A 23,082-nucleotide genomic window follows, 5' to 3' on the forward strand; every position below is an offset into this window, starting at 1 on the left:
TTTCTACCTTTAAACCTGATCCCATTTTATACTGAATATTCTCCTATATATATGTAACACATTCTCAAAGCTTTTTCAATTTCAATTTCCTCTTTTGCTCTCTCTGAGAGAGAAAAGAGGAAATTGAAAAGCATTGAACAGGGAGAAGAAAGCGATGGATGGGCTTCAGAGTCATTACGCTCATTCTAGTTCTTATCTACACGATGTGAATAGGAATAGCGTGAAGAACAACAAAATGACGTCTTCATATTTTCATGAACCACCTCGAGAATGTAATGGCGAGAATATGGCGGTGAGCAAGTCAAAAAGCTCGTGGTGGTGGAATGAGGCCGAAAGGAAGAGAAAGCGAAGAGTGGCTAAATACAAGCTTTACGCCACCGAAGGCAAAATCAAACATTCTTTCAAGAAAGGGCTTCGCTGGTTCAAGATCAAATGCATCAAAATCGTATCCAATCTCTAGTTCTTCAAATGCATTAATTCATTCATGCACGCATGCAGGGATTGCTCACTTTGTGTATTGTCTGCATTGTTATAAAAATGATGGGCTCTATCTATTTTGTCGTTTTTAACTTTTCCTTGGTTATAGCTGATTATCTCATCTCATATTTATCATTATAATTTTGTATATAGTGATTAAATATCTCATAAGTAATTTTCTTTTCTTGAAAGGAATGAAATTTAGACCCCAGCCCACAAATCAAAAGGCAAACAATTCGGTGTGTAGTATACTCTTCAAAGTTAAATTTTGTGTTGATCCTTCATCCTGATAACTGATTAATTAGAGTAAGTTATGTTGATTAGCTTTTATTAGTGATAAAATGAGTTTTCTTTTTGTATTCTTTATTATTGGTTACTTTAAGGGAAAGGGATTGCATATAAAACTTTATTCATTTTAGGATAGGTTAATTTATGGAATAGCAACAAATTGATGACGAATGGTGACTATTAGGTTAAATATAGACAAAATGAGGTTGACTTTGTCTAATTTTCAAAAACAGATATAGGATGGATCAATTCATGGAGTTGGTATGTTTAAAAAAAAATGTATAATTAAAAACATATCATGACGATCCCATTTAAATATGATTTGAAGATTAAATATATTTATAGTTCATAAATTTTTACATTAAATTGTGATTGTTTTCAATCTTAAACTTGTATACCTTTTGATATTCAAACTTTAATTTTTTTAGTGTATTGTTTGAGTTATTTACACCATTGGACATGTTCCAATTCAAAAATATCAGTTTGGATCACGATTTAATAAACCTAAAAAAATTAACTGAGTTAGAATGTCTCATTCATTTTTAAAGTTTTAGGATAATATATATATATATATATATATATATATATATATATATATATATATTTGAAATAAAGATTAATTATAAATTTAAGGACTAAAAACAAATTTGTTTGTTTAGAATCTTTACATTTTCAAAAAAAAATTAACCTTTAACATATATTAGATCAAGATTATTAAATTTGTAAAATTATCTATATTTATTTTTATTATTATAATTTCATTTTTTTTGTATAAAAAGTATGAAATTCTATCTACTATTATCTAAAAATAATAAAATTATTAATGACTAGACTATACTAAATATAGAAGATATTCTTTAAGATCAAATAATTCCCAATTAAGTATAATTATATGTTTGATACCCAGTGCATATGTTTTAACTAGTATAAATTGAATAAGTTAGTTGGATTAAATTTTATTAAATTCTTAATTTGTTTTTCTTCTAAAATGCCTTAATTAAGTGTAAAAGTATATGTTGTAACGGTTTAATTAGTTAATAGTTAAACATTAAAGTTTATAATGTATTATAAATTTATTATTTTACGATAAAATAAAATAATCATCTATTTGCTTATACTATAGATTAAATGATGAAAAAAGAAGAAGTAGAAGATCAATCTACCACGTCAAGGAAATTATTTTAAAATTAATCTAAAATCATTTTATCTTTCTTTCTATGGAAATTCCTATGGAGTTTTAAGTTAGAAAATCTGTAGGCGTATGTTTTCTTACCTTCTGCTGGGTAAATCTTTCTTCCTCTTTTTTATTTTAGTTGCCTTTATGCTGCATGACCTTTTAAAAAAAATTAAAACTAAAATAAGACTACAAATTTAAAACTAAAAACTGATTTTGATTTTTAAAAAATTTAAAAGTTATTAAAATCTCCGGATTCTACTTATATAACATTATTGGCAATGACAGCTCTCTTAGGTTGTTGCAGAGCTTCTTTACGAATCATAGGTCAAATTTTAGGTTGTGGATATTATTATTATCCTTTCTATGAGTAGCATTTGCTGATGATACAATTATTGCTTCACATAACATTGGGACTTGTTAGCGCCACCAAATATACAAATCATTCTACACTTTCGGAATATGCTAGGAATGAGATGTCTCTAGGTCTAATTATTGTCGGGTCTTTGATTTGCAGAGAGATCATTTTCTACCTTAATTCTACGTTACATAGTTATAGGCCTATTTGAACTTATATATGCCCCACACATGTCACCTATTTTCATAAAATTTAACTACATATATTTGTATAACTATAGCTTATATTAATATTTTTTACTCAATACAAAAATATTTTTACTAACATATGTCATAATGTATATTGTGTTATGGATTATAGGTTTAATTCATAATAAAAGAATGGATATATATCAGACATATAAGCTCAACCGGTCTAACCAATATAGATTAGATACACCTTTCAGTCTTTATACAGTACAAACTACTGTACTAAACTAAATACTGGCATATAAACCTAATCATTATAATAATAATTTCCCTCTTTACATGTCTTAGATTGATTGTACGGTCATCTGCATTAAATAGGACAGCGTGGAAGTCATCTAAACCCACAAAATTAAACATTTTCCTTATCATCATCACCTACACAATAGCTGTAGCAACTCCGGCATGTATGTCAGAAGTAAAGTTATTAATGATCGTTACCTTTTTGTCTATGATATTAAAATATTGGTTTAATATGTTCGGAGATTCTGTGGGTTCGTTTCAATTGGGTCCTCTAATTTTGAAAGTGATTAATTTGGTCCCTAATTTAACAAAATTGAGTCAATAATACCCTTTCCGTTAAATGCAATGGACGACATTAATTTTTTAAACATGTGGTATGTTGAAGCATCCTTCAAATAAAACTGTGCAACCTGCAAATAAAAGGATGCCTCAACATGCCACATGTTTAAAAAGTTAACGCCATCCATTACATTTAACGGAAAGGGTATTATTGACTCAATTTTGTTAAATTATGGACCAAATTGATCACTTTCAAAATTGGAGGACCCAATTGAAACGAACCCACAAATATAAGGACCTCCGAATCTATTAAACTTAAAATATTTTGCTCATGTAAATCATTCCAAGTTATAATGTTCTTCCAAACAATTTTTTGTTCAAGATGAGTGTTTGAAGTGCTACTATTTTTCCAAATTACTTCTCATCAAATACTATCAAACAAAAGTATAAGAGCATATATAGAATAATTGATTAAGAGGTGCATTGTATTATAAATACCAACAAATAGGAGCCCAAAATATGTAAACCTGATAATTGTTTAGAGCTGGTAGGAAACTCTTGTTACTAAAATACGAATCACAAAAATAGTCGTTGATGTTAAATAAAATATAATTGTAGTTAAATATTTTAGAAATTAGTGTATTTACATTAAAGAAGTCTCGTATTCAACAAAGTTTTTAATATTATTTGTGTTTTCGTTGGTATCATATTCTATGTAATACGAATTACGTATCTAACACATGACAAGTTTCATGTCATAATAATAATTTTAATATGTATACTTTACTATATTGGTAGTTATGTCTATGTAGATAACAATGATGTCAAAAGTAAAACACATGTTACATTGTTAAGTAGTATAAATTGTGTAAATATTATAACGATTTTAAATAACAACCTATGCCAATATATTTTTATGCGAATTAAATGAGGAAAAAAAATCAATACATATTATGTATAGGTAACCGATGTAACATTCATGTTGATTTGGAAAGTCAACTTTTCAAAAACTCATGTTGCATTAGTTCCTTCCTGGGAATAATGTAGCAAGTCACTTCATTTATAAGTGTTGAGATTACATCAATTTTGGTATTAACCAATGTAATACATAATATTTTCTTAATCAGAATTATATATTTGATCTTTACTCAAGTTATATTATAAATAAAAAATATATTTATTCAGTATTTCTTGAATATGAGAAAAAAAAATCATAATAAAATCAAATAACTCAACAATATTGTGAGCAAGTTAGATAGTTTCTTATTGAACAAAATATAAATAAATAAAAAATAAACGTTAAATAAACAATAATTAGTGTTGAAAGTAAGATAATTATGATTAACTAACTAAAAAAATTTGACATTTGTAAAGATTAAAATTACAGGTTTTAGCCATTAAAAACCATCACACAGTAAAGATTCTGACGTTAAAATAATTGTCACAATTACTCACATAAAAACAAAAAAAGTTCAACCATTGGTATGTTATTAGAAAAACAACAAAATAAAAATAATACTTTATTAGATAAGAACCGCTACAAAATTCTCTCTTATTTTTTATATTTTATCATAATTAAAAATTGTCCCAAAAATATATCATATTTTATAATTATTTAAAGGTTTAAAAGATGTTAAAAATTGTATAAAATTATTTTTAAAATTTTTTTAAATTCCAAAAAGTATTTATAAATTTTACTATAACCAGTGTTTCAATCATTAGTTTTACTTAAAATTATTTTAAAAATATAATAATTGTCTTAATAATTTTATCATATTCAAAAAAATTCATAACTTTAACCACACCAAAATCTCTCTAAAATAATTTTTTTATAAAAAAAAAAGTATTCATCTTTCATTTTTGTTTGAAGAAATTGAATAACCACACCTATCATTTAAATTTACTTGCATTTTTTAAAAATCATAACATTTATACACATTAATTATATATAAGAAAAAACCCTATTCAATAGTCACGTGTTAAACTTTAAAAGCGAGTTGGCGTCATACTCTAATTAATTTAATCGGAGGTCAACATTAATTACGTCTAATAAAAGTTTTGTCCAACTTTAAAAATACGTATCTGCTTTTCAGTTTCATTTAACTGAATTAGTGTTAAATTCAACCAAATACAGAATGATTCTCCATTCATTAATTGGAAAGGACAATACTAACATTCATTGTTGCTCTATAGAATTTCCAAACCCTATCTTACCCTCACACATTCTCCCCTTTATGTTTCTTAAGGCCATGTTCTTTTGAGTGGATTTGAGAGGATGAATTTGAGGGGATTTGAGAGGATTTGAAGATAATTTTTTTTGTCGTTTATTTGAGTGAATTTGAAGGTAAATAAAAGTGAATTTGGAAATAATTTTTTTTAATTTGTCATGTCAATACAATTTTATACTAATTCTCACAAATTTTATTTCTAAAATCACTCTCATTTACCTCCAAATTCACTCAAATAAACGACAAAAAAAATTATTTTCAAATCCTCTCAAATCCATCCTCTCAAATCCACTCAAAAGAACAGGACCTAAGTGTTCAATTAAATTTAAAAAAAAATAAAAATATAATACATTTTGTTCACTTTAATAAGTACACAGTATATGATATTCTACTTTTACATCATAATATATAAATATTATATAAACTAAGTGAAGATTATTGAAATATAAGAATATAATAACATAACAATAATTTCAGATTATCAAACTGGTTATCATTCAATGATCATTTTCAACTGATTAAATGACTTAAAGAAGTATGACACATAGTAGTCAACGGAAATTAAATATGAATTCGAATCTAATCTAAGATTTACGAAATCATTAATGTGCAATAAGAATACATTAAAGCCCCTCAATGCTATATTATTTTTTGCAACCACTTTACAAAATTATTATTTAAAAAGAAAGTTAAATTAGTTTCTAAGGTTATTTTGTATAAAATTAGATGAAAGTTAAATGGGATGTCTTTGATAAACAAAAGTTATTAAAGTAGAAGCATTTTGTTAAAATTATTAAAACATTTGATAAGTTTATGAGTTTTCGTACATATATCATTGAAAAATAATATAACATAATAGGAGTTTATTTCTCAAGGTTTCTTAGATATATTTTTATGTTTTTTAGTTGATTTTGAACACTAGTCTATTTTTTTTTGTTTCTTTTATATCAAATAATATTTCAAATCAAAATAAACAGTATAAACAGTTTAATAATTAAAATAAATATTATAATATTTATAAGACGGTAAATCAATATGTTATTCTTAATAATAATAATAACTATAATTACCATACATACACTTATACGTGGTTAGTTTTTTCTTTCACTAATTTTTGTTTAGTATGTTCGATCATGCACTCATTCCGTTCACGTTAATGTTAAAAATTTAGTCAATATGAAACAAACTATTTTTTTAATAATTAGTTAGATCTAATAATACGATAAATAAACTAATAAAATAAAAATTAATTAATTAATAAATAGTCTCAATAAGTAAAAGAACAAAAAAAGCGAGAAAAATAAAACATTACCGTTTACAATCTAACAGCTCTAATTCACCAATCACAATAAATATTAAAAGTCCTAAGGAAATACATTAAATATTAAAATCAATAATTTGTTTTTTCAACAAAATATTTACCAAGTACACACATTCAAACATTAATTTCTTTTATGACATTTTAGCATTGGAACATTGAGACCATACATTTCCACATGTTTAAACGGGGAACTTATTGAGAGGGGAAGTAATGAAAGCATTGTTTAACAACTTATTAAAAATTAGGATACCATATTTTTTTCATTAAAATCTCATTTAAAACATTTTATTTAATAAAATAATATATAAATGAATTCATATTATAACGTACATTATATATGTTGAAAAACCATTTTTTAATGAAAGTTACAACGTGTTAAGGATTTTTAAGCATAAAAGCGATAAGTAAGGAATGGTAATATATATCTTTTGTAACAAGTAAAGAATTCTAACATAACGATGTGATAAAAATGAAAAATAAAAGTTAAAAGATAATAAGGTATAAACATAATATAAAATTACATTTAAAGGTGTTACAAATTAATGAAGTAATTTTTATTTGAATAAATAAATATTTAACATGAACTGTGATTATTGAGCATAGAATTTCATGTACGAAGAAAACATAATTGAAAAAAAAAAGTAAAAATTTCAGTAAGAAATAGGTATTATTCGGTTGGATAAAAAGCGAGGCAAAACCTTTTTTTATCCCTCCATTATTTGTTTGTTTTTAATTTGACCCCTCGGCCAAGACCAAAGTGACATACCACAACAGAGACAGCCTTCTCTTTCTCTCCAGAATCGCAGATTTTTCATTTTCTCCTACTTTTCTTGTATTTCACTCTCATTCTCACTCTCACTCCCACACCCAACTCCCAGATCTTCTTTTCCTTCGACGCTCTAATTTGTTTCTCGGTGGAATACTGAGGCATCGCAACTAAGGGTTGCCCCTTTTCACAAATTGTTCCATTAACAACGAAAAGTATATGCATTGGATGACGGGTCTCTGAAAATAACTGAACAAGTTGTTATTTTCAAGGCAATTGTGTTTTCTGATTCTCGTGCAACAGGGAGCTCTTTGATTTTAAAAATGGGCTACTGAAGCTAGGTAAGATTTCGATTAACTGTTTTCTATTGCTAGTTTCATTCAAAATGTTTATTGATTTTGGGGCTACAAATTTGGGTTCTAGAGTTGAAGGAACCTAACTCTGGAAATGGGTTGATGTTGTTGTATTTTGCCTGAGATAGGAAAACGAGAAATGGAGATGGAGAAAAGGCGTTCCAAGGGAAGCTTCCTAAGCTTGTTTGATTGGAACTCCAAATCTCGAAAGAAGCTGGTTTGGAGCGATCCAGGTATTATTAATGTTCATTTTTGTTTTCATTGTTTACATGCCATGTACACTTGTTGATTCAACAGTGAATCTTTTTCTTCAATGCTTTTGTCTCTCTCTCTCTCTCTCTCTCTCGCGTGCCTATTCTAAATGTTTCTGTTACAACAATGTAGAGATTTCAAAGCAAGGGAAGGGAAATGTGGAGAACTTACACAAGTCGCAGCTCACTAGGGTGTGAATTTTTTCCCCTCTTTTTGTACTGTGCTTGTTATTTGTTTTATTTTTTTTACACTTAGTATTTTTTTTTTTTTGATAAATTTCTCTATACATACTTATTAGGAGAAGAAAATAAGTAGGAAAAATAAATTAGGCTTTTGTCGTAAGTTTTATTAGCTTGTTTTTTACTCATGCTAGTACTTATGAAAAAAATAATCTAAACAGGACTTTTATGTATTTTGATGTTAATTTATTTTTTGGTTTTATTTGCAATTGTTTCAGATAAAGGTGGATGAAATTGGAGCAAGTCCAAGTAACATTCAAAGTTGTGATTTTGACAGTACCCTCTCAATTTGTAGTGATGAAGGATGTGGGAGTAAAGGTCCTGGGTTAGTAGCGAGACTCATGGGTTTGGATTCGTTGCCAGCTTCGGCTGTCACTGAGCCCTCCTGCACATCACTTTACGGCTCTACATCTCATGGAGTCTCTGACTATAATGAAGGTGCTCTTCGTTCAGTGGATGAGTTTTTCCCTGCAGACTACATAAATACACTGCTTAAGCTGGAAAAGTCTCAATTGGGTGCCATAGAGTCAAGGGCTAGAAAAGTGGAAAACCTTCCAATAAAGAGATTTCAAACTGAAATGTTACCTCCAAAGTCAGCTAAGTCCATTCCAGTTACTCATAATAAACTGCTGTCTCCTATCAAGAGTCCTGGTTTTCTGCCACCAAAAAATGCTGCTCATGTAATGGAGGCAGCGGCTAAGATAATTGAGGCGAGCCCTCAGCCGTATTTGAGGAATAGAATATCTGCTGGGTCTTCTTCCGTTCCCTTGAGAATTCTCAATTTGAAAGAGAGATTGGAAGCAGCACAATATACATCAGTGACTGGAAAACCTGCGAATATGAGCAAAACCTATCCTGCAAATGGCAAGCTTAGCGAGAGGAGTAGTAATTTATCCAAATGCACTTCAGCATTCAAGGGTTCAAGAGGTTCAGAAAAAAATAGTCCTTGCCATTTAGCCAGTAAAGGAAAACCAGTTTCACTTGCAATCCACGCCAAAAACAACGCTCATAGTAGAGATACATTGATTTCAAATGGTGACATGAAATGCATGAGAGAGAAAGAGAAGAATGGAATGAAGTCAAATCAGCATTTAAGGAGCCAGAAACCAAGTACGCAAAAAGCCATGCAGCAGAGACCTTGCTCAAGTCGGAATGGCAATGTGCTTGGGCAGAATAATCAAAAACAAAATAGCATGACTGCCAAGGGTAAATCAACTTCAAAATTAGATTCCAATAAGCCAACAACACGAGCTTCACCTTCAGAAACTTTTGGAATAAGGAAGACAACAAACAAGGGTGCTACAAATGCCAATGTTCATCCTAGAAGGTCAAGCATCAGGGCAACTGACATCCAAAAGGAGTTTCCACGATCCAAATCAGTAAGTACTTCGAGAAAGACAAAATATATCAGCAGTGATGTTCATGAGGCTGGAGGTCCTGATAATGCAGTAAATAATTTTGGAAGTAAGTCCATCAAATGCAATTTTACGACTGATGGAAGTTTTGGTCAGGATGCATTTAACATGAAAGAAAGCAAGGATGTTATTTCATTTACATTCACATCTCCCTTGAGGAGAAGTATGCCTGAGTCATCTTCCTCCACCGAGCAAGTCAACGGAACTAGAAATAGAATTGATGTAAACTCTCTTGCGCATAGTGATAATTTTCATCCCAAAAAACTGTCATTATCTCCACAAGGAAAACATATGATAGACAGTGATGCTCTAAGTATCCTGTTGGACAAAAAGTTACAAGAATTGACATCCAGAATTAACTTACCTCAATGTACCTTGGCCGCAGAGGGAAGTTCTTCTGGTTTGGGATCTAGTGTGCAAGACAACTTTCCCAGTGCAGCAAGCACCATGCCTAAGGAACAAGACAGAAGCCTTTTCTCTGACCTGTTTAGTGATAAACTGGACAGCATTCTTGACTCTCGTCCAAGTGATGATCCCGTGCTTAGCATGAATCAGCAACTTCAGGTATCTCAACTCGTTATGTTTTCAGCTTCATCTATTATGATTTTCAGTTCAAGTGTTAATTATTGATAGAGCATCTTGCTTTCTTCCTGCCATCAATTAGTGAAGAGAATATGTTGAGGTTGGGAAATAAAATGTTTGGAATGCATATTAAAATTTTCCGGTGATTTGTTTGAGATGGTTCTCACGTAATTTATAGTATCTGCTTCTACAAATTAGATTATCTGCAATTTGCAATAATATTTAGTCTGAGAAGAGTCTCTTTGATTATCTTCGTATTCAATCACTTGTGCAGAATTCTGAAGTAAATCAAGATCCTAGCTGTAGCAGCAATAGTGAAAGTGGAAATGATATAGTTTGTTGTCGCTCAACTTTTGTTGCGGGGTCTGAAACTCTTGTCAGCGAAAGTTACTTGGATAGTGAAGACAGCGCTTACGGTAATGTTTTAATCTTTATCTTTTCACTGCCGATGAACCAAATTTGTTTCGAACTATAAAAATAAAAGTAAAAACAAAATCTCACAATCTGTCTCTTTTACTTATTTGGTAAGAAATTGCACCATGCTCTCAAAGAAATTTGAGGCATTGTTGGTTTTTTTGTGGAGAAGGTATTAGCTGTAGAACATTCTTTGCAGATGGTGTTAAGTTATTCTTCAAAACTGGATTGTTTGGCATACTTTTGTAGTCTTCTATTATTTATTCAAAACAAAATGTCAAATATATTTTAGCTGAACACGTATATTACAACTTAAATATTTTTCATTCATCAATAATGGGTTATAGAAGTTACAATTCGTTGCATTCCCTCACTATAAAGGGACTTATCTGTAAAGTTGTAAGGGCCATCAGTTTCTCCCTTTTCTCTTTTCAGCCAGCACAATCTATTCTTCAATGCAAGACGAAGAAGCATCTAGTTTTTCCCAGATAAGCGAATCTGTATCACTTGAAAGTGAGGTGAAGGGACCAGAGCAAAGCCCTTCCATATCGGGGGATGGAAATATGACCGTCAAACAAATGAGTGGGATATCTAGTTCAGTTGATTTTAAAAGATCAAGTAACACAGAACTTGAATATGTACAGGATATTCTTGGTAATGCAAAGTTTATGGCAGAAGAATTTGCCATGGGTCAAACTAGTGCAGTCATTATGCCAAATTTATTTGAACTGTTGGAGAATCAGAATAGTAGAACAGAAAACTACGGAGAAGAGTACTCTAAACTTGAAAGGAAGGCTATATTTGATTGTGTGAGCGAGTTCCTGGAGTTAAGATGTAAGCAAGCTTTCATTGGAACGTGCAAAGTGTGGCCTGGATGGATGATGGCAGTTCAGAGGAAGAAGTGGATGGCAGAGGAACTGTACAAGGAGATGCTGAATTTTAGAAGCATGGAAGAGGTAATGGTGGATGAGCTTGTCACAAAGGACATGAGCTCCGGATGTGGGAAATGGCTTGACTTTGATGTTGAAGCATTTGAAGAGGGTTTAGAGGTTGAGGGGGACATACTAGCTTATTTGATTAATGAATTAGTTTCAGATTTGTTACCAGTCTAACCCCTTGATGATTTCTGTGTGTGCTATACATATTATGAGTATGACAAAAAGCATTGGTGTAATTAAAATTCTTGAAAGGTAACGCCAAAGCGTCCGTAGAATATCATTCAATCAAATTCTCTTCAGTTTTTTTCTATTTGACAGTAATATTTTTAGAACCTTTTATTCCCGTACTTGAATGGTGAGTATAGTCATTGCATTAGAAAATTTTCATGTTGAAGTTAATTTGAGTTCCCTCGTCACTTTGCGAGTCTCAATCCTTTACGGTACAGTACAGATGTCAGTATTTGACACAAAAACACGGGTTTGAGAATATAGAAATACAATCGGTGCATGGAAATAAAGTAGGGTTAGTGAGTTATAAATCAATGGTAAAAAGTGTGAATATGTGATGATATTCATGGATGAACTCTAAACATTAATAAATGAATGAGTACAGAGAACAAAATATGTTCTAGCACTAGTTGCATCTCTCATATGAGCAACTAGGTTCTGGTTTGTCAACTTTTGTTCCAGTCACTTAAGAATTGAATTGGTCTTGTTTCTATCAACTTGTTATTGTGACCGTAGTCTGTTGCTAGGCCTCAAGGTTGTGGCTGTATTCTCCCATATACTTATTATATGGATGAAAATATCTGAATTAGTTGGGCAACATCAAATCAACCTAATAATTTCCTCTGACTGGTTTATTTTGTGTACACTCCTTCACACCTATTGTGAATGGTGTGAACAAACTTCTAGTCTTTATAACTTATACATGCTGCCTTGTCACTGCCAAAGCAAGAAAAAGACAAAATCAAACAAGGACTAACCAACCAACATATCATGTTTCCAAATGGGCCATGGCTCACTGGCCTCAAACATTATTAAGCATATATAAAGGCTAAGATTTCATTTTGATCGAAAATGACATCATAAATGGACCAATTGGAGCACTTGGCACATGGTTTCTCTGTGGTTAAAGCGAGCTGGTCTTGTACACTTTGATGTTTGCATTGAGAGGAGTAGGAGGATGGGAAATAGAGAATCCACATTTTTTGGTATATGGTATAAGTTTCATTCTACAATGATCTATCATTTTAACGAGCCTCGTATGCAATAATTACATGTAAAGGATATAACAACATACCACGTGGTTTCTACATTATTTCTTTGTTTCTACTTATATCACATCCTTGTTACTTGCAGTTTCATATTGCGCCTTCACTTGCAAAATGGAAAAATACTATTGGCAATAAACTGCTGTAATTATTATTACTATCGTCATTGCTATTATTGTTATTTAGTTGTTACAAATATTGTTTCAAGTTAAATAAATTATTTAATACATTGTAGGACTAAAGTAAATGATGTAATATTGATTATAAATTCATTCTTTTTGAAAAACAAAGTTTTGAATGAGAAATTAACGAAGAGATGTTTTAAGCATTACTAATTATGCACTGTAGTACTAATTATGCACTGTAGTACTGTGAAAATGAGTTGTAACCCTTAAGTCAACCCGACGTATAACGGGTTTGAGCCGGATTAGGTTTAAAAAAAATATAATTTTTTATGCGAGTTAGTTTTCAACTCGGCTGACTCAGAACCCGGCTCATGCGGGTTGAAACTGTGGTGAACCCATCTAATTTAATTTAATTATTTATTATTTTGTGTTTCAATATTTTTAGTTAGCATTTTTTTATTATATTGTAGATGGGATAAAAAAAAGATGTTTCAAAAGAGAAAAATATTATAAATTTATCTATTCAAGACTCTAATATTATAAATCAACAAGTGATACAAAAATTATCAATATTAAAAACTTATTTGTTCGCCTTTTGTGCTTGTGTTTGGATTACGTTTGGATTGTATGATATTGTTATTTTATTTTGAATTGTAACATCATTTTAGAGTGACATTTATTTAGATTTGAATTAAAAAAATTATAACTTTTTTTTTAAAAAAAATTATAATTAAGTGAGTCAGTGACTCAACTCGTTTAACCCACCAACCCGTGGTGGGTCGGGTCGGATTCAAATTTTTTGGCTCGCTAATAAGTGAGTCGGGTTAAGTTGGCTCACTCAATGACCAACCCATGGTGAACCAGACCGAGTCGAACCAAATTACTCGTTTTGACAACTCTAACCGTAAACACACTTATTCGAGGTTTAACAATATGAAAACTTTAAATGTTCTAAATAAAAAAAATCATTTCTATATTAAAATAACTAATGTGAGAGCTTAGTTTAATTGTGTGGATACAACCATTTTTTCCTAATAAATGTGGTGATAAAGGATGGTGGTGGTTGTTTTAGATTGAAACATAGAAGAATGAAAATGTGGAGCAAACAAAGTTCGGATTTTAGAGATAGGAAGTGTAATAATGATGTTTGTGACAAAACAAAGAGGCTTTGGAGGTGATACAAAATAATGAGCATAACAACTTCAATTAATTAATCAAAGATACGTCATGTCAATTGAGGAAATGATAAAGGAGGAGAGGACGGACATGGGGTACTACATTAGTCAATTAATTTAGATTCAAACTAAATTCAAATCTATATTTACTATAAAAAGAATTAGATAGAATTTTTGTACTAAATACAAATAATTGAATTGATGTCCAAATCTATACTTAAAAAAGTTTACATATTTATAGAAATTGGTATTCATTTTAAAATCATATTTTTTTCAAAAATATTGAAAATCCAAAATAATTAAATATATGTATTTAGTGTACATAAAATTTAATAAATACAAAATAAATATTAATTTGTATATTTTGTTGATTTATGGTTTTGTTTGAATGAGTTGTATTATGTGATAACGTTTATTCTGAGTTATGAGAGTTTTATGAACTTAGGATCACAAATCCATAATAATATATAAACCTTTGTTTGAATTGTCTATTAAGTATTTATCTCTAATAAAGATCATCTTATTTATGAGATAATCTAAGATATCAATTAGTATTAAAGTGAGAGTTCTTATACTTTGTAACTTGGGTTATAATAAACTTATCCATTAATTTTGGATTTGTTTGTAAATTTAAACTTTTTGAGATCAGAATTATTCTTTACTAGTACATATTTAATATAAGTATTTCAAAATACGTCAATTGATTTCATTGGTTCAATAAGAATTAATGTATAGATTCATATGTAATTTATATGATTTTTGTATATTTTGGTTTGATTGAAATTAAATTATTTATGGATTGCTAATTAAATTGTTTTCTTTTCACATATATTTCTGATATTAAAAATTTATTTTAATAAGTTATCTTTGTATAAGTGGTGATCTCTTTAATTATATTATGTACTTGAGAAGATATAAATCTAAGTGCAGAAACAACATCATCTGATAGAGAATAAAAAAATTGTTTAAATTCTCATAGATATTGATATTTATATATATTTATTGTGCATATTTAAATTGTATTTTTGAAATACTACATGTTTTTGGTTGAGTTATCTAATATGTATCTATATTTTATGAGGTTATCATGTAATATTTAATAAAAAAAATATGAGTATAATTTTATAACAGACTATGAACGTGGAAGTCAACCTCATAAACCTAATTGTTTTTTTTATGCAACCCGTCCAAAATCAATTAATGAACTACAGTTTGCTCTTCACATCAATTTGAAAGTTTTCACTCACATAAAGTCTATTTGTTTTTTAGCAGTAAGTAGCTATTTGCTTGAACTGGTTTATCGATAAATATTTTTTTAATAAATAAAATAAAACGTGGAATTTGAAAAAGACACGGACATTGTTGCACCTATATTTTTGGCTTGTGGCTGATGATGTGTTGGCCAATGTCAAGCCTTTTCAGAGTTACCTTATCCATAACATTTTAGGATATTTTTTGTTATTTTTTCCACTTTTAAGAGTTATCTTGAAATAAAATGAGGTTTATGCACCTGAGAAAAAAAAAAGGTATTTAATTTATTAAACTAAGATATTTAATTTATAAAAAAAGTTAAAGTTATACATAATGATAATCATAGAAAATGAATAAGAATAAAATGATTATATATATATATATATATAAATATATATATTTTTATAATGCTTAAAAATCAAACAATTAATTATATATAATATCAAGAAATTAAATAATTAATTTATATAATATGTATAATGTGAGACCCTGGATAATTAGCAAAGCTAATTCTGACACCACACCAATTACGCACGCCACGTCACACACCAGTGCATTAAAAACGCACCAAACTCTGCATGCACACACGCCACTTGTCACGTTGGAAGCGTCCGTTTCAGAGTTTGGAATGCAGGTGTCAGTTTGGGAGACGTTCGTTCAAACGAACGTGAGTTAACAAAAATCAGATTTTTCGAAAACTCTTTCTCTCACCTGCACCATTCATCTTCTTCCTCAGAACTCACCCTTTCAACTTCTCCAACTTCTCTCTAAAACAAGTAAACTTCTCTCTACTGCAACTCTTCATTTTCTTCTCCGATTTCAATTTCAGAACCATAGGAACGTTTCTGGAGGCACGAACGTTAGTTTGGACCGAACAGAATTTGATTTTTAAGCTGGTAAGTTCCTTTCTCTAGAAGTCCGTCCATTAGGGTTTTGTTCGAAATCATACTCTCGGTTCATGCATGAACTGTATCTGAGAATTTTCTGGTTTTGGTGTTTAGATCAAGTAAGAGTGTTGAGTGAAACTGAGGGTAGAAAGCTGTAAGAGACGAACCCAACTTTTGCATTAGGGCGCACACTGCTATCCAGGTAAGGGAAGCTTATGTGTTTAATTTATACTGTATGATTATATGATCGGATGTGCAAGTATGAACTGTATGATGTTTGAGCTGTATGGACGACCACTGTTATGGAATCTGGTTTCTGGTTTTGATTGATCTGCATGTTGGTTTGATACGTATGAAAAATGGATGTTTTGTTGTGTGAAGGAAATCTGAATGTTGATGTTGAATATGAAGTTACTGGAATGAATGTTATAAAGTTTATACATTGAAAATCATATGAGTTATACAGTATAAGTTTAAATGTTGAAATCTGGAAAATTTTCAAAGGTTGAAAAATCTGAAATTTTATTCATCCCCTTTGATAAAAGACGCTCGTCACTGTACGGTCTTAAACCGTTCGGTTTCCCCTTAAAATAACTTAGAATGGGATTCCTTCATTTGGAAAGAATTCTGCTCGTGAACGAGCGTCCCCATTTGAATGTTTGAGCGTTCGGCCTTATGTCGAGCGTTCGTCTTTGATAGCGTTCGGCCTTATGTCGAGCGTTCGCCTTTGATAGCGTTCGGCCTTATGTCGAGCGTTCGTCTTTGATAGCGTTCGGCCTTATGTCGAGCGTTCGTCTTCGATAGCGTTCGGCCTTATGTCGAGCGTTCGTCTTTGATAGCGTTCGGCCTTATGTCGAGCGTTCGTCTTTGATAGCGTTCGGCCTTATGTCGAGCGTTCGTCTTTGATAGCGTTCGGCCTCATGTCGAACGTTCGTCCTTATTCTTAATTCCTTAACGAACGTAAATAGCGTTCGTCCAAATATTTCAATATTCATTCTCTTACGTTCGTTCAAATACTGACATCAGTTCAGTATATACCAAATTTTACAAAGAAAATTTCTAAGTCTTATTGAGTATTCTTCGTATATCGAATCTGGTCCAAGGTAATTATTTTGAAATCTTCTAAGTACCAATACATTTCAAATTGAGTCAAGTGCATTTAACTGGTCAAACAGAGAGTCACGTCTGTCCATCCAGTACTATATTTGAACGTTCGTCCTACTTCTTCAAAGGACTGAACGTCCGTTCTTTTGTACTCTTAAAGTTAAAGATGAAATTGATTATGAATTATGATAAATTACAGTGCGAACGTTATACCAAGTGATTTTATGATTATGGAATTTGAACGAGCGTTCCAAGGAGGAACGACTCTGATATTGTTATATTGAATAGGAGATTTGGTAAAGTATGACTGTGGATGAGTTAAGACTCGCTGTCCATCCTGATGTTCCGTGAATACTATCTTCATGTAGAGGAAGTATGTCATGTGTGGGAACGGCAGGAGGTCCTTAGTCCATAAATTAACATGGGTGACGTAAGAACGGACTTACCTCGAGTGGCAGCTGTTTGGTGTATCCCAGTTACTACATCACTCGGGTGCAAGGACGCTTGTAACTACACAGATTCATACAGTCCGGACGGTCGGTCTAGTATTGGTATATTCATGTGTTGATTGATGTTATATGTATATGTGCTGAATGTGTGTTTGTTTGAATAGAAATGTTGAAGTATGAATTTAAATTACGTAAGCTTACCCTTGCATTTTCCATTTTTGTTGTCTGCTGTCTATGTACGTCCGTCTTGTCAAAATGCAATGATCATCCGTTGTGGGTGTGAGCAGATGGTGGTGCATCCCTTGAGCAAGTGCTGGAAGAAGAAAATTTGGAAGATGCAAATCTGGTTGAGGTAGAAGTCAAGGCCGAGCCTTAGAGCGCTCGTTAGATCAGTGTTGTAAATGGTAGAATAGTTGGACGTGCAGTTAAATGTTTTGTAAAGCCGTTCGTCCTGTTTATCACTGAATTCTATAATTTAACGTACGTTCTTCTGTACTGACGCCGTTCGGCTTCTTTTAATCTTGTGTTAATCCAAAGACTGTTTATGTTACTGTTAATCGTAATTAATCCTGATTTATGGTAATTACGGTATTTTGGGATGTTACATATAATATTTCATTATATTTTATTTTTAATATTTTTTTAGATATTTTGTCATCATATTTTATCAGGGTCCTATAAAAAAATTGAGTATGTAAGAGTTAAATATTAATAATACATCTTTTGGTGAGTTATTTAAAAAATATATGTTAAATAATTTGGGGTGAGTTATTTAAAAAATATATGTCAAATAAATTTTTAGTGAGTTATTTAAAAAATATTTGGTGAGTTATTAATATTCTAGGATTACAAAGCAAAAACAAAAGATTGGTTTATAAGTTAAATAAATTTGCATATGGACTGAGATAATTTTTTAAACAATGATTTTGTAAGTTTTTTTTTTCATGTTATTGTAACACAATTTTATACTGTCTAAAAGTATTACTTTCTGATTTCTCATCATTTTGTTATTCATTAGTCAATTTTAAATGTAAGTGGATGATATCATTCTAAGAGAATTTTTTTATTTTTTATTTTTATAATGTATAATTAATATTAAGTTGTTTGTTTAAACTAAAAATCTTAGTTCTTTCTAAAACTTTTTAAATTTGGAAATGGTCAAATCTATAACAAAGGTGTTTTAAGTAAGAAAAAATATATTCTATCTCTGTTTGATTATCTTTTTTTGTTAGGTAATTAATCTCGTATGTATTCTATATAAACTTAGTCTCAGTAATGGTAACCTTATAAAAGATTGTTCTTAATATAGAAGATTAATTAGAAGAATTGTGTATTTGATCATGTTTAGACTAGACATTGCTTTTATAATTCATAAGCTTAGTCAATACATTCAAAATCTATTCACCACATATTTAATTGCAGTCAATCCACTTTTACAATATTTGAAATCCACTTCAGATTAACATTTGTTTTTTCCAACCAAAAACAAATTTCCTTTTTTTAATGTTTTTCTAATTTTTAAAAATTAAATAATTTATTATACATAATATTTATAATAATTACCTTTAACTTATTTTAATATATTCATCATGGACTAATTGGAATCTCTTTCTAAAAATCTCATGTCATTAGGAAGGAAACTACAATAAGCTAATTTCGTGGCTACATTGGTGCTAAATACAACCTCAGGTTGGATTTTAAGATCTCAAAATAACTTGAAGAAACTGCTCAATGCTGATGAGATAATAGTTTGTTTCTATAGCCATTAATTATCTCTAGCTTTCCTTTGTTTATTTGGTTTACTCATCTTTCTCGGATGGAACCAAACACAACTTACTATATTTCTTATTAGATTTAAGTCTAATTTTCATTTGTTATGAACTCTCATATATATTTCATATTATTATATTTTCTTTAAAAACAATCTTATAATAAATAAGACAATTATTACAACAATACTATGCAAAAAAATTATAAGAATGATGTATAAAAAAAATCTGATACTCTGATCTCATACACTGTTTTATTGTAAATTTTTAATTAATTGCATATTAGATTTCTTCCACAATGGCATGGAAGGATATAAAAGAGAGTGGGAAGGGCAATTTTGGGAGACAACTCTGTTGTGTTCTGTTAATATTGTTACAGTATTTATTTATTCATTTGTCTTCCTTATTTTTCTGCACTGGCTGTTCCTGCAGTTGCAGTTGCAGGTTTTGCACCTTTCTCTCTCTTGAGACACCATAGCAGAATAATGGAGCTCCAAACCCGGAGCAATAATGGCGAAAAAGCAAACACAGAAGAAGACATCGACAGCAACTGCTCCACTCCCTACGTAAGTGCCCCTTCCAGTCCAGGCCGGGGACCAGCCGGTGGTGGAGGCTTCTTCTACAGTGCTCCGGCGAGTCCAATGCACTTCACCATAACAGCAGCTTCCACTTACTCACCCTCTTCCTCTTCCTTTGAGAAAAACTCCTCTTCCTGCGAGTTTGAGTTCTCGGCCCGGTTCAGTTTGACGGGTTTTAATGGTTCAGCTTCAATGAGTTCGGCAGATGAGTTGTTCCTCAACGGGCAGATCCGACCAATGAAACTTTCGACCCACTTGGAGCGTCCGCAGGTTCTGGCCCCCTTGCTGGATCTGGAGGAAGAAGAGGAAGTAGAAAACGAAGATGTTGAAGCGCGTGTACGAGGTAGAGATCTGAGGTTGCGGGACAAGTCTCTCCGGAGAAGGACCAGATCCCTGTCACCTCTGAGGAACACGCCTCTGGAGTGGACAGAAAACGAGGATGTGGTGAATGAGGTAAAAACAGACAAGAAGGAAAACGTGACTCCTTCAAGTGGAACAGGGAGGAGTTCCAAGAGATGGGTTTTTTTGAGAGATTTTCTCAGAAGTAAAAGCGAGGGAAGAAGTAACAACAAGTTCTGGTCCACTATCTCCTTCTCCCCAGCCAAAGATAAAAAGGCCCAAAACCAGGGTAATGGGCCGCCAAAGTCCAAGAAGGTGACAGAAAAGCCCACTAACGGTGTCGTCGGAAAGAGGCGCTTACCGGCATCACCCCATGAGTTGCATTACAAAGCTAACCGCGCCCAAGCGGAGGAGTTGAGAAGGAAAACATTTTTGCCTTATAGACAAGGCTTACTTGGGTGTTTGGGATTTAGTTCCAAAGGATATGGTGCTATGAGTGGCTTTGCCAGAGCCTTAAACCCTGTCTCTTCCAGGTAAACTTTCCTGTTCCTTTCAATATTTATATATAAAAAAAAAGTTGTACAGATATCATTATTATTTGTTCTTGTATCGTTCTGGAATGGCGTAGTTGATTGTGGAAGTTTTGCGACCACCTCCTATTGTTGTATCTTACATTCCACAAGATGGATGAAACTTGAGCTTTCTTCTATCCATGTGTTTGTAGATGCTCATAAACAGTGTACAATATTTCATTGCTACTCACACACAGTACGTTGTCTTGTTGTCTTACTGTTTATGCTTGCTGTGCAGTGTGCAGTGTGCAGTAACTGAGTCTGAGTTTATATTCACACTCGCTGATTCTAGTTTTGGAACTTGATTTCATCTAAGTTTTACTATCTTGAGTGTATGTTTTCTGCAGTTAGATTAGGCCTAAATAAGGGTTACAGCGTTGGGTTGTTGTATGTTATATTAATTAACAATGTTAAGGGATTCAAAATGAATTGAAAATATATAAAAGGGAATAATGACAGAATCCACGTGGTGTGGGAGAGTGTGAGGTGGGTTTAGGTACGAGGCCCCATAGTAACAGTGTAAACACAGTTGGAAGATGTTTCTAGTGTAGCTCTAAGGAGACCCACAATTGAAAGATGCTTATGTTTGTTTGTATCTTAGGTGTCCTAAACTTTTTGTTGCTTATGCAAATTGTATATCTGTCGGGACTCGGAGCAGGGCAAATACATGAAATCACCAACTTTGCCCTTGGCTAGTTATAAATAAGATGAAATCCATCTCTTATGAATCAGACCTAATGCACTGCATTATAATTATTCAGTAATGAATTCTCAATGAGTTTCTGAAAACTTACATTTGGGTATGTCATGAATAAACCCTAATTGAAGTTATTGTATTTTTTTTTATTAATATTTATATTTTCCTTGTGCTTTTCAACCATTTTGATGTTTGGTGCACACAGTCTTCTCAGTAAGGAAAAAAATGAAAGGAGAGGTAAAATGTTGTTGTAACTTGACTTACCAAACATCCGTGCTATAAATTATTATATTAACTACATAGCCACCAACTGAGGTATGAGTCAATAAATCGGAATCAAGTCTTTGATAAGATGGTGGAGTTCAAATTTTAACTCCTTCAAAACTTAATATTTGTTAATCATACTCCATTTTCCTCACTAAAAATTAAGTCTTAGATTTTAAGGATAAACTTTTTTTATTAAATTTTTAAATTTTAGTTTAGTTACTTGAAATCATATGGTTTTTAACAAAATATTATGAGTAGAGTTTTTTAAAGGATCAAGCAACAAATCAGAACCTTGTAGCGTGTTGAATGAATTGGTAGGTAAGGATTCAGTATCAGAATTGGTCTGAATTCAATTTATAAAAATAGTATATAATGTTCTTCATTGGTTCCAATTTGGTGATTGCACTGACTTTGCCTAGGAACATTTTACTATTTGAAATCAGGTAGGCATTCATTTTCTAAAGTTACATATATTATTACACTGTATGTAGAATATATTAACCATAAAACAATAAAACACTAAAACGTGTTTTCCACCTAAACTGATTCTATCTGTTTGTCTTCACGGTTCCAATCTAATGACCTACCGCTACCTATATTTCCTCTGCCTAGGATTTTTCATATCTGTCACTATTGTTTGATTATCATACCTGTTCTTAAATTTTACTTTTGATTTCTTTGGGTTATGTTTTAAAAAATTACTTGCAGCTTTTGTTGCTGTTTTAAAATTATAAATATTCAAATGAACTGATGAAAAAAAATATTCAAATGAATTTCAAAATATAAATACAAGGGTTGTATTGAATTAAGTTTAACAAAATTCATTTTTTTTTATATATAAAAGGTCTTGTGAAATTAAAATAATAATTTTAAATTAAAAAAAGCTATGATAATCAATAATCAAGACAATTTTTCTAAAGTCTGCGAGCATATTAAAAAAGAATTATCTACTAATTAAAATTTAATAGATTATTTTATTTGTTAGATTGTGCAAAAATTTTATTTAAAATATGTTGGAGTTTT

At 31.0% G+C, this 23,082-nt stretch overlaps 2 protein-coding genes across 2 annotated transcripts; both read left to right on the forward strand.

The window, feature by feature from the left end:
- The first annotated feature begins 7,341 nt into the window (after window positions 1–7,341).
- Window positions 7,342–11,882, forward strand: LOC108329749 (uncharacterized). Its single transcript, XM_017564108.2, has 6 exons — window positions 7,342–7,720; window positions 7,861–7,965; window positions 8,117–8,175; window positions 8,442–10,202; window positions 10,495–10,636; window positions 11,070–11,882. The coding sequence occupies exons 2-6, from the start codon at window positions 7,872–7,874 to the stop codon at window positions 11,744–11,746; spliced, it is 2,733 nt and encodes a 910-aa protein (XP_017419597.1). The 5' UTR covers window positions 7,342–7,720; window positions 7,861–7,871; the 3' UTR covers window positions 11,747–11,882.
- Window positions 11,883–20,018: 8,136 nt separating this feature from the next.
- LOC108328056 (uncharacterized) lies at window positions 20,019–21,287 on the forward strand. The gene has a single exon (XM_017561838.2). It carries the CDS (start codon window positions 20,092–20,094, stop codon window positions 21,058–21,060), a length of 969 nt encoding a protein of 322 aa, XP_017417327.1. The 5' UTR covers window positions 20,019–20,091; the 3' UTR covers window positions 21,061–21,287.
- The last annotated feature ends 1,795 nt before the right edge of the window (window positions 21,288–23,082 follow it).

The sequence above is a fragment of the Vigna angularis genome, chromosome 2 (assembly GCF_016808095.1).
Source record: "Vigna angularis cultivar LongXiaoDou No.4 chromosome 2, ASM1680809v1, whole genome shotgun sequence".
Taxonomy (NCBI): domain Eukaryota; kingdom Viridiplantae; phylum Streptophyta; class Magnoliopsida; order Fabales; family Fabaceae; genus Vigna; species Vigna angularis.